This window comes from Lemur catta, chromosome 6 (genome assembly GCF_020740605.2).
Source record: "Lemur catta isolate mLemCat1 chromosome 6, mLemCat1.pri, whole genome shotgun sequence".
In the NCBI taxonomy this organism is placed as follows: Eukaryota; Metazoa; Chordata; class Mammalia; order Primates; family Lemuridae; genus Lemur; species Lemur catta.
In genome coordinates this window covers 93611379-93623862 of record NC_059133.1, presented here as the reverse complement: position 1 = coordinate 93623862, position 12484 = coordinate 93611379, and the positions used below count along the sequence as shown (strand labels likewise).

Below are 12484 nucleotides of genomic sequence, written 5' to 3'. Positions count from 1 at the left end.
CTGTTACCCTCATCCCATTGTCTGGCTGCCTGTCTCCCCCCTGCACTGGACTCTCAGCTCCTGGAGGGCAGAAGCGGGTTCTAATCATTTTTGTTCCACTCTTATCCCTATTGAAATACCCTCATAAAGTAGATACTGAAAAATGTTTTTGAATGGATCAATCAATGAATCAGTCAATGAGACAAGTCTAATGGTAACAGTGTAAAATAATAGTTACAGCGTGCTAACAGTGGCTGTTCCTGGTGGGTGAAATTTCGACTTATGTTGTTTATGCTTATTGGTATTTGTTGTTTCTGTAATGACTATGCTTTGCTTTCCTAATAAAGAACACTAAAGGAAACTTCGTTTAGAAAAAAAGACAAAGTTTGGGAGCTTCAAAGGAAGGGGAATCTCATCCAGTTGAGAGAATCTCGAAGGAGCGTTTAAGGAGCCACGGAATTCCTACAGGTGAAGGGGGAAGGGCTGGCCGCCAGCCAGCAGGGCCACACACCGCGTGCAGAGCTGGGCATTGTGACCGTGGCGTAGGGGTGGGACGCCAGGTCGGGCAGAAGGTCCGATGATGAGTGTTCCCTACAGGGCCTTGAAAGCAAGATGAGGAATTTCAACTTAGGTCACTGAATGTGGGGAGCCACAGAACGTTCTTGAGCTGAGGAGAAACACTCAGACATTCCAGAGGCACAGGAATGAGGGTGGGGGGGAGGGGTAGAAGCCTGGGCTACAAACCCCAAGTCCAGGGAGCGCTTAGGGACTGGCCAACCCTCAGTCATATTACCGACTCGGTGATCGGTATTTGATAATTACTTCCGAAAGCCTTCCATCTGTTTTCCCCCTGCTCCACACGATGCGCCAACACCGTGTTCAATGAGTCAAGGACCCCCGGGCGACGCCCACGGAGAAATAGCGCCAGGCAGCTTCCCTTCAAACCCGGGTCGGGGCGGAAGGGGCCCCCTCTGGCAGCTGGCCGTGGGGAAGGGGCCTTCGGCCTGACGACCCGGGGAGGGTCTCCCAAAGTAAAGCGCCTGGGCCGGACGCCCAGATTCAACACGGGAGAACCGGAAGGTAAAAGCGGCCAGGGGTGAGGCCCGGAAAGCCCCCAGGGCGGCTGGAGAGGAAAAGGGAGGAAGGAGGAGGACGGCGGCTAGGGGGCAGGGGCACCTCGGCGGGGACTGGGCTGAGCGGGAGGAAGGAGGGGACCGAGCACGAGCGGCTCCGCGGGGCGCTCGGGACGGGGGCGAGGCGGGGCAGGTGGGGCCGGGAGGCGTGGCCGGCGGGGGGGGGGGGGCGGCTGTCTCGGCACATGCGCACCGCGGCCGGCCGCGCGCCGTAAGGAGTGGCACTTTTAAAAGTGCAGCCGGAGGCCAGCCCGCAGCTACCAGCACGTCTGTCCTGCGCCGGGTCCCGCCCGTCCCAGCCGCGCGCCCCGGTCCTGCAGCAGTCCGGCCCAGGCCAGTCTAGCCCGCACCATGCCGGTCAAAGGAGGCACCAAGTGCATCAAATACTTGCTCTTCGGATTTAACTTCATCTTCTGGGTGAGTGAGCGCGCGACTCCCACGCGCTCTTCTCCGGGGCCACCTGTTCCCAGGCCCCAGCGGCTGTCCGCGGCCCGGGGTGCCACGGCGCCCCGGGGGTGCCGGCAGCTGGCACTGCCCGCGCCGGGCAGGCTCTGGGCGGGAAGAGAAAGGGCGCTGCGGCTGCCAGCTGGCTCCTCGGCTGGGTCCGGAGTCGGGCGGGACAGGCACATTCGGGTGGAGACGCATGCGAAGCCAAGCCAGCGGGGGAGGCGGCGGCCCCAGTGAGCCTGGGCGTACAGACTGGTCCCGGCCCGCTCCCTCGCTGGGGATTCGAGGTGGGCTTTGTGTCCGCTCCCACCCCAAGCCGCTCCGAGTGCCAGAGGGGCAGGCAACAGGGAGAAGTGGAGCACCCCTCTTCTGGGACCGCAAGGCCCTGGCCGGGGAGGGCCGTGGCAGGCAACGCAGTTCGTGACAGGGGTGGGGTCTCCCAAGGGGTAGGGGGCGTGAGGGGGGAGGATGCGGGTGCTCTAAGGACTCGGTGGCTCAGGGAGAGCCCGGCCAAGAGCCTTCTCAGTTTTACACTGGAGAGGAAGGGGTGCGCGGCCGGCCAGCGTGGGCCCCCGGAACCCAGTCCCTGAGTGAGAGTGGGGTCCCCTCCACCCTGGGGGAGGAACCTTGCAGGCCCCCATAGCCTCAGACTTTGATTCTGAGCCACTGTGAGAAAGTGTGAGCTCCCTCGAAGCTACCTGAAAGACTAGCTTGTCTTGATTTTTTTTCAAAGGGCGATAAGTATCTCACTGGAGAGAACTCTGGGAGAGCTGGGGAGGGAAGGAGGGGCAGATGCCTATCTGAGCCTCTAGTGGGATGGGTACTGTGTCTGTGCATTTCCTGTAGAGATTAGATGCAGGGCGGGCCCAGGAGGGCCTCCAGCATTGCTCCCTCCCTGCCAGGCCCCCCAACTGCAAGCAAGGTGGGGCGCAGAGAGTGGACACTAACCTGGAGAGATCAGTAGGTCCCAGAGCACCAGGGACACCTGCTGCTGGCCTCACTTAGCCTCTCTTCGAATGGGAAGGCCCAGAGAGGCAACAGAAAGGCAGTGTCCACTCTACAGCTTCCATTGAGGGATTAAGGGACCGCCCAGGGACAGAAGCAAGGAATAAGGGACCTTTATGTCCTGGTTCTAAGGGCCACATTCCCTGCACACAGATGACAATATTTGCCCTTCTGCAGACAGGAAAGGGTTTGGAAAGGCAGTCCCTGTGCCACTTTCAAGAGAGATGGCAGTATAAACAGGTGTGTGCCATCAGGGGCTTGTAACCAAAAAATGCACTTATTCCCTTGGAGCTGGTCACTGAGGTCCCTGTGAACCTTGGGGAAATTCTAAGATTTACTACTCTCCCTGAAGCTGAAGGGGTGGTAGAACAGTTCTTGCGGCCTACAGAGACTGACCTGCCCTTGCATGAGTCATCGTACCCAACACACACCCTAGTGAGGACAGCACAAGATGTGCCCCTGCCCAACCCTTGATCTGCTTTAGGAAGACCCTGCCTGCAGTGGGCACCCCCTCCTCCTGCTGTGCCCACCAGCCCCAACAGCCTGCCAGCTGCCAGGCTGAGCTTCCTCCTCTCTCCAATCCCTGGCACCAGAAAGGAATGTTGGAAGGCAGCTGGCCCCGCCCCACCCCACCCTTGTCCTTTGGGGAGTTCTCCTCTCCCGTCTCTAGCACACTCTCTCTCCTGCCAGTCTGTTGGTTAGTCCTCAGCTGTCTGCCTAGAGTGCATCAAGGTTTGGGGCTGGAGTTAACCGCAGACCGCCACAGTGTGCCTCCATGCCCCCATCTGTCCTGTGGCATATGCAGGAGGGTAATGGGAGGCTCCCAGGGTCGCCCAGTATCTCCTCAGTCTCTTGCCTGCTGGCCTGCAATCTGTCCACATTATCTTCAGCCTGCCGCCCCACTGGGATTCAGAGCTCCCCTGCCTGGGTTAGGTGCTGCTGGTTAGCTCTGTGGTCTGAAATAGAAATCACTTACTCTGGAAGTGTTTGGGTTTAGAGTTGGACATGACTTTAGAGATCATGCAGTCCAGCCCTCTTATTCACAGGCAGCAGAGAAGTGGATGGGGGGTGATTGGCCCAGGATCACAGAGACCGAGCCAATACTATAACCAGTGGGTCCCTTACTTTTCATTGTGTCCTCGTCCATCTCTATGACGGGCAGTAGCTATGTTTTCCTGAACTAATAATTACTGTTCTTCTGTCCTGTGTTGGGGTCCCTGTGGAGACGAAGCTCTCATCCCCTAGGAGATGATGTAATGGAGGAATATTGCGGTTGGTCCGTTGTGCAGTCTGCAGAGCCCTTTCTTTTCCACTCCCATCATACACAGTGAGGAGGAAGCATTGTCCTCATTTTACTGATGGTCAGGAAACTTGTCCCCAGAGAGGTTAAGTGACTTATCCAGGGCCGTGGGGCAGGGCAGTCTCAGAAGTAAGTTACCCAGGTGGGTTTGGCTGGCTGGGTGGGAATGGAAGAAGGCTGGGATGAAGCTCCCAAAAACACTGTGTCACGGGAACTGCTTAGATCATGTGTCTCAAGCCCAGGAGTTTATAAACTTGGCATTTGGGACGTGATGTGGGGCTTGTAAAGCAGGAGCTGTGAGGCCAGGGCTGCCAGCGCCTCGTGTACACAGGGTGCTGAGATGGGGTGTGTGGCAGGGATCCAGAGAGGCCAGCCTCAGTGGCAGTGGGACAATTGTGGGGGGCAGGCAGGGGCTGTGCCTCCTCCTTGGCCTGCTCCCATCCCTGTGGGACACGTGTGACAACTGAGCCTGCGCGGCCTGCCCTTCCCAAGTCGGGCGTCCGATGCCACAGCCAAACCAGCAATCAGTTCTTCCAACGCCCCCGGAACCAAACCTCCCAGCTCTATTTCGGTTGTTTCTGCATTTCCTTCAGACCTCCCTGCCCACCCATCACCCAAAAAACTACTGAGAGGGAAAACATCTTCCGGGATGTCGGGGTGGCAAATAACACAAGTATTTCCAGCTGTAACGTGGGGAACCAGGGCTAGGGCCAGGCCAGGAATGTAACTTTCCCATCCGATCTCCCCAAATCCTAAGCCAACCTATAGGGGCTTTCTGCCCTCTTCACGTCAGACAAGGGGACAAGCTCCTCAGGGCAAAGGGGGGAGAAGTTTGGCTCTACTGAGAGAGCCCAGCCCCCACCCCGCCTCCCTCGGCCCCTTGCTCGCTGCCTGTCACCCCATACCCTCCCTCGCTGATGGAAATAGCAGAGGATTTCTCTGTCCTAAGAAACGGTGTCGCCTGGACCTAAGGGAGACTGCTGGGAAGCATGGACAGGGACGTGGACTGGGAATTTAGAGACCTGTGAGTCCAGGTCTGTCCCCAACTGACTTGGAAGCCTTAGGCCAGGTCACTTTTGTGCTCCGGACCTCAGTTTCCTCATCTGTAGAACCAGCGGGTTGGAGCAAATGGACTCGAAGCGTTCTTTCAAGCTCAGTCTATGAAAACAACCCCACCCCACCACCTATAGCAGTAGGACCTGCCCACACAGCCCAGAACAGGACTCAGGGATTGGAAATGTGTGGCGGATTCTGAGGCCTATCCTCAGAGCCTGGCTTCTCTTAACCGTTACCGCTGGAGCAAGAACCTGGTTCTCTTTCCTGTCACCTCCGTGTTCCCTCTGCTCACCCTGGGTGGGGTCTCTCTGCCTGGGGGTTCTGTTTTCATTGCCCCGGTACCTGGGCCCTTCGTGGTGGTACAGCTTAGTGGTCAGAGCACCGGCTCTGGATTCGGTGCCCCCATCACCAGATGGAGCTGGTGACTACCCCGAGGGGTTGCAGTGAGGGTTCAATGACAGCTTGTATGCGGTGCTCTTGGCATAGTAGATGGCACTAGCCGCGTTGTTATTCACTAGCGGAAAGTAGATTGAGGCTGTGGGGAGGGTGGGCGCAATTCCCCAAGAAGTGTGGCAGTTTAAACGGACTGGCCTGAGCACACCCCAGTCCACACGTCTGCCTCCCTCCTTTCCGCCTCCTCCGTGCCAGTGCCGGCCTCGCTCTGCATCAAGACAGGGCCTCCATTGCACGGCTTGCTCCTCGCTGGACTGTAGGGAGGCTTCACTTCTGAAAATAAAACTGCATGGCAGAGAAACCCTAAGACATTGGGATTCCGGGTCTGGGCAGGGCGTGGACAAGTGGGGTGGCAGTGACAACTGCCCCCTCCCCCCCCAGTTTGCCGCTTCCCCTAGAAGCTGTTTGACTCCAATGTTGGGACTGAGCAAATAGCTGGGACCGTCACATTAAATGGCTCCACATCTGGCGCCCAGACTACAAGTTTGGGGAGAGGTGAGTTGAGGCCAGGTGTCTGCATCTGCGAAGGAAAATGGGATATCACCCAGAATCTTCCTAGTCTCTCCCCAACCCCTCAAGGGTTGTCAACAACAAAGACCCGACTCCTGATCACACACAAACACTCTGCCTCTTTCTTCTGCTCTTTTGTGCTCAAAGGAAGCCGGGGCTGATTCAGGCCCGAATTTGGCAGTGTTTTGATAAGCAGCCTTATCGAGGGCCGGCCTGGCCAGAGCGCTGCGTCTAAGTGAGCCTTCCGCGGCCTCGGCTCAGAAACTAGCCTCTCGCACCTACTTTTGGGAGGAGTGGTGGGTGGGCTTCTCCCCTCCCCCACACACATCTGTGTGTCCTGGGTTTGTTTTGTCTGTCTGGTCTCCCGTTCTGTTCAATTTGACGAGGAGGGATGGCTTTTGGAATTGGTCGCACGGTTTGGTTTGGAACTTAATAATACCTTGGATTTACAAAAGCACCTTTTTGTCTAAAGCGTACGAACCTGGACGGTTCCCGCCTGGGCACGCCTGGCTGGGAGGGCAGGGCCCGAGCTCTCCAGGTTGTCGCGGCTTTGGCTTCTGTAGTCCTGTCGCTGCCTTGCGGGCAGCATGTGCGAGTGGACCCGCGTCGTGCTACGTGGGGAAAGGAGGGGGGGGAAGGAGCTGCGTGTGTGTGTTCTGTGTTCCTCCCTCCCCCGGGCTGGGGTCAGGGGGCTGTACTTGGACCTGCCGCAGGTCTTTTCCGCCACAGCCTGGCAGACACAGGCTTTACCTCTTACATACAGACCAGCAGTGACTTCGTTGTGCCAGGTTGGAGATCTGGGCAAGGGCCGGTCAGATCCAGGCCCTCAACTAGCAGGAGAAATGTTTTGCAACTAGGAAATTCAGGAGACAAAAAGAGCTAATTTTTATACTTTTCTTAAATTTATGTTTTTAAGGTCTGACTGCAGATCACTTGCCTGTTTTATTCCATGGAAAAAGTCGTGCTGGTCCAAAGGACATTTTCATTTTCCATCATGCGATGGCATGCAGCTGTAGAAAGCAACATCCTGTCCCCAGATGAGATAATTTTATAATAATTACATCCATCTGGTAATTCCCTCCCCCCCCACCAAATTATACTTAGTTGTGGATAGTTTTTAAGTACTGTATGTTGTCATCCTTGACTAGTAGATCTTAACTTTTTAGGGAATTCCGTGAAATCAGTGGGACCTGCCTCCAGAGAAACATTATGTCTGTTTTTTGGCTTTTCCTCTGGAGGTCCATAGACCTCAGGTTATGAGTGCTCCATATGGGTTTTTCTCCCTCAGCATCTAGGCACCCCGTTCCCTGTCCTGAGCCCCGTGCTCCTGCCGTAAGAAACAGGTTGACTCACTGCTTTCCAGGAGTTGCGTGGAGGAATCACGGGGACTTTGCGAAAGACGTTAGAAACCCTGAGTTCCCGTGATGACCATGTGCAGCCCAGGCTGGAGAGCTGGCCTCCCCTCCCATCCCCACTCTGACTCCCGGCTTAATCATTGCCCAAGGAGTGGTTTTGAGTCTCAATTAATTTAATGAGTGTTCTGTATTTCTAGTCCACATAAAAAATGCAACTTTATGAGCTTCCAGCCGAGTTTGGCCTCCTGGGTTAGGGTTCCCATAGCTTGGGTGATTTGTCTTTGTTGAAGAAGAGCAGAGCTCTTTTTTCTTCTCCTTCTTCCCACCAAGTAGAGGCCAGAAGGCTCAGCCCAACCTTCTCTCGTCTTGCCTCTGAAGACTTTCAGAAAGGAGAACCGTCTCCTGAGGGATCGTTTGGGGGTTTGGGTTCCTGAAGAGTGAATAAGCAGCCTGATTAAATAACAGGCGAAGACAAAGCAGTCCGACTTGGAAAGAGGCCCAGCTTAATTTGATTCCAGAGAAGGTCCCTGAGTAGAGAGGTCTGGGGACTACTGACTTGGAGGAACATGAGAAACCTGGGTTTTAAGAGACCTTCTTGTTGAATCCTCTTGCCACACACGGTGTAGGTGAGCAGACGTGGTGGCTCTTGCCGGCTGTGTTAGGAAAGTAACCCTTCAGCTTACCCAGTGCACATCCAAGGTTCCGGTGAACACCTCTGGGACCTGGGCGGGCCTGTGGCCCGTGACTCCTGCCAAGCACCCACTCCACACTGAGCTGCCTGCCTCAGGAAGCAGTCCCTTGCTTGCAGTCCCAGTCTGAGCTGCCCATTAACGTCCAAATGCAGAAACCACACAACACATGGATCACAGGAGAAAATCCTTGACTGGGGTTTAAAATACCACAAAGTTAACTGGACAGTTTTATTAAATTCAAAACAGATTTCTATAGCATTTTTGTTTTAATTTCTTTTAAACCTACATTGATTGAATCTATAGCATGATAATACAGTGTTTTGTGTTTTTTCGGTTTTTTTTGAGACAGAGTCTTGCTCTGTTGCCCGGGCTAGAGTGCTGTGGCATCGGCCTAGCTCACAGCAACCTCAAACTCCTGGGCTCAAGCAATCCTTCTGCCTCAGCCTCCCGAGTAGCTGGGACTACAGGCGTGTGCCACCATGCCCAGCTAATTTTTTCTATATATTTTCAGTTGTCCAGATAATTTCTTTCTATTTTTTAGTAGAGACAGGGTCTCGCTCTTGCTCAGGCTGGTCTCGAACTCCTGACCTCGAGCGATCCTCCCGCCTCGTCCTCCCAGAGTGCTAGGATTACAGGCGTGAGCCACCATGCCCAGCCGATAATACAGTGTTATTAAAACTCTAAAAGATCAGCAAAATCATGCTTATTTGTGAGCTCATTATTGCTTTTCAAGTCAATAAAAGTTTGATCTTTGAATCCAAATCACCTCTCTCCTTCAAGGTGAGCAGTTGCATTGTGCCAGTTTGCATGCATACCTCAGATCCACCCCCCAGCTCTGCTGAGCGTTGGTGGGAGCCTTCCTCAGTGGCCCCACTCCAGAGGAATGTGCACCCCAGAGACAGGAGGCCCCTCCCACTAAGACGTGTTCCCCCTGCTCTCCCTGGTGCAGTGTGAACACCTTCTTTCTTGTGACATGGGGCTGTAGATTTAAATCTATTACTATTAAGCTCAAATGTTTTAAAGCTTCCTTTCTACAAGCCTGGGAAAATCTCTCCATACTCCACTTTCCTCTACTCAAATCAGATTATAGTCCTGACTTCCTAAGACAGACAACCCCTTACAGACCAAGAAAACTCATTTCAAATAAAAATTAGATTCTCCTCCAGTGCTGGGGAGGGACACTTAGGCCTTCTTTGTAGCAGGAAGCTGGCATCATCCTCACAGTGCAGGTGCCCCCAGGAACACAGGGTGTGTCTCGAGAGCTCGTGCCCAGGGCTGTAACCCAGAGGCCTGTGCTGATGCCGCCTTGTTCCCCTTGCCCATGCTGACAGGATGGTGCCGTGGGGAAAGGGCAGAGGCTCTGAGTCTCACTCTGGGGCCCTTTCTATAGGGGATGCAAGGGCAATGGCCACTTGATGGGCTGCAGACGCAGTGGCCAGTGGGCAGCTGCAGTGGTAGCTAAGCCCGAGTGAGAAGAGAGCCTGCCAAGTGGCCCTAGAGGGCCTGCTTGCCACCTTCCTTCCCTTGCAGGTGGGCTCTGCTGGGGACTTTGAGGATAGAAGACACCACTTTGGAAATAGGATCAGATATGTGTAGGAGGGAGCAAGGGCAAAAGGGAGAAATTCTGGCTCTGAAATGAAAGAAACGGATCAAAAAGACAAGCAATTTAACAAAATGATTGAGAATTTGGGCTTTGCAGTCAGACGGGTTTGGGTTCCAGTTCTAGCCCTGCCACTTATTTGCTGTGTGGTCTCAGACACGCAACTTAACTTCTGTGCCCTAGTTTTCTCACCTAAAAAATGGAAGATGATATGACTTAGCTGCTGGGCCTACTATGAAAATTAAATACGTGTGAAGTGCTTAGCATGGGCTGTGGGGCATAGATAGCAAATATTTGAGTGCTTGCTTCTAATACTTAAGAGACCTAAAATGAAGGCAGAGATCCTGGCAGAGGGGTAGGACAGGTGACAGGTTAGATACAGGAGTTTAGGGACCTTGGCCCCCCACCCCTTTCTGGCTTGGGGCTCGGAATGTCCCATGTTAAGGGAGGAAGGCCACCAAGCCGCCAATGCTGGGAGTGCCTTTTGCCAACGCTGCCAGTCCACAGGCCACATGGCATTGCTTGAACGCTGTAAAAGAAGGGGCATCTCCCACCACCCAGGGCCATGCCGCACGTGCTAACCAGCTCCACAGATGGGACGAGAGCCAGCTGGTCCAAGTGGCTAAAGTGTGTAAGCAGGAGTTGTGTGCATCGTTGCCAGACATGTCAGTGAGGCAGACATAATGGAAAACAAATGGGAGGTATTCTGGAATTTAAAGCAAAACATCCCCAAAACAATCCCCCACATCAGATGATTTTGGTTAAGATCAGAATGCCTGCTTTCAGCGGAAAAGGGGTTTATGGGCTGGCTGGTATATGCTCCGCGTCTGTCTGGCAAGCAGGCAGTGGAAACTTGAAATGAGATTTCTTGTTTAGAAAGAGGTTACCTCGGGCAGGGGCCCTCCCTCCCAGTCAGCCCCAATGTCCTAACACCAGCACACCACGGTAGCTGAAGCTTTTCTCCTAAGGCAGAGCAAGGGCTCTGGGTTTTAAAGGATGCTGACTTGTCCTTGGGTAGGAGGGTTGCACAACTCTTGAACTTGTCCAGACCGGGTAGCCACCTAATTTCTTTAAAGCTATGCTGACAGAAAGCCTACGCGGCCCTTCATTGTCTGCCACACCCCAGAGAGCAGACCAAGCTACGTCCCTTCTACCAGGGACGAGGCAGGCAATGGAGTAACTGACCTCCGTGTGGCACGTGCTGCGCTGTGCACGTTACAGAGGGAGAGTCCTGACAGCTGGGTCGCTCGTTCCTGCTCTGTGACCACGGGCAAGTCACTTTACCTCTCTGAGCCTGTTTCCTCACCACTCACTGGGGTGGTCCTAACCAGCTCTCAGGGCATAAGGCAAGTCTCTAAGAAACAAAGGGGGTGGCAGGGCCTCACGGCATAGCTCCAGTCTCCCACTGTTCCTCTTCTCCCTTGCACTGCCCTACTGTTGCTCTTGCAGGGGGAGTGTCGCCCGTAAAGTAACGCCCCACACCAGCCTGAGGCCAGGCTCAGCATTTAAACACAGTCACCCAGAAGTGCCAGGCCTAGCAAGATAGCGGCACCCGCAGGCTGTAGCTGTCTTGGGCACCTTCACTGGTCCACCCAGGAGCCCCCCAGGGGCACTAGAACCCCAGAAAGGGAGGCCACGAGGTCAGCAGGGGGGCTAAGCATGTGCTTAGGGCACCAGCGACGCAGGTAAGCCTGAGGAGTCAGGGGAAAAAAGCACTTTTTTCAGTTTCTTTATGTTTATTTTACAATTATGATTTTTTTATATTGAATTACATGGGTGGAGAGGTGGGTTCCGTGATCTTCTCAGCGTCTAGGGCACTAAACGGCCACAAGAGGCCGAAGTCGGCTCCCTCAAGGACCTGGCTTCCCTGGGTGGTTGGGGTTTGTGGTGGACCAGGCTCCCCCCGCCACACCTGCCCCCCACACACACACCTGCCCCTGTTGCTGTGAAGTGCAGCTACTAGCAGGCCCACTTATGACCCAGGGCAGTTGGTGGGGGTGGGGACTTGGCTGGATGGAAACACAGGTTCCTGGGGAGTGGCAGCTTCACCTTCCTTATCTGCGTAATGAAGGCACAATACAACCAACGTCTGAGGTTGTTCTGAGGAGTAATGGGATGTTTAATGTAAAGCTATTACCATGGGCCTGACTCACAGTAAGAGCTCGCGTGTTAGCTCCTGCGGCTGTTGCTGTAGTTACTACTTCTGTTGAAAGTTTTTCGGATACCGAGGTTGTGTAAACACTTGTATTCATCCGTATCTTATTGCTTCAGTTCTGTGAAACCACGTCACACTGGCTCACTCAAAGTTGAAATTTTACCTCTAGCCTTCCTCGTTCTCAGAACATGAATTGCAGGACTTATCTTTCTGCTGTCTACAGAATGCTCATTTCTGAGACTTCCCCCAGTTTGGGGAAGGGGACAAGGAGAGCTTTGCAGTTTTGCCCTTTACTGGAAATGCCCCGTGAGGATACCCCCGCTGGCAGAGGGTCCCCTTGTGGAGCTTAACTGGAAATTTAATTTACAATGAAAGTGGAAGGAAAAGTCTACTTTGCATGCAGAACAAGAAGGTGGTCTCAGCACCTCTCCTTCAGTTCACTCCTGTGCCTCCCACAAGGGACTGATTCCTCTAACCTAGAACTTTCTGGACACCTACAGCACCCAGAACCGTGTCCCAGAGAGGGGCAGAGCCAAAGTCACGTTGCTTGTGTGGACACTGGGGTAGACAATGAGAGGAAGCGGAGCTGGCCCTGAGGGTGCATTTTCCTTGGGACCACCACCCCTCCAGCCTCACCAGAGGGAAAGAGAGAAAGAACAAACCCAAGGGGGAAGTTAGTGGTCCGTGCCCTCCCTCTTGGCCCTCATCAAGGCTGGGGTTGACACCCTGAATCTGAAGCGTCAGTCGTCAAGCCATGGCAGGCAGGGGAATCCTTGTCACCAGGGTAAGGTTTAAGTCA

At 54.3% G+C, this 12484-nt stretch overlaps 1 protein-coding gene across 1 annotated transcript in view; it reads left to right on the top strand.

Moving 5' to 3' along the window:
* Positions 1 to 1301: 1301 nt before the first annotated feature.
* The window catches only part of CD9 (CD9 molecule), a 32144-nt gene continuing 20961 nt past the window's right edge, over positions 1302 to 12484 (top strand). The window contains exon 1 of the mRNA XM_045554543.1: positions 1302 to 1529. Within this exon, the coding sequence (XP_045410499.1) occupies positions 1464 to 1529 (66 nt within the window). The 5' untranslated portion in view covers positions 1302 to 1463. The remainder of the gene's footprint in view (positions 1530 to 12484) is intronic.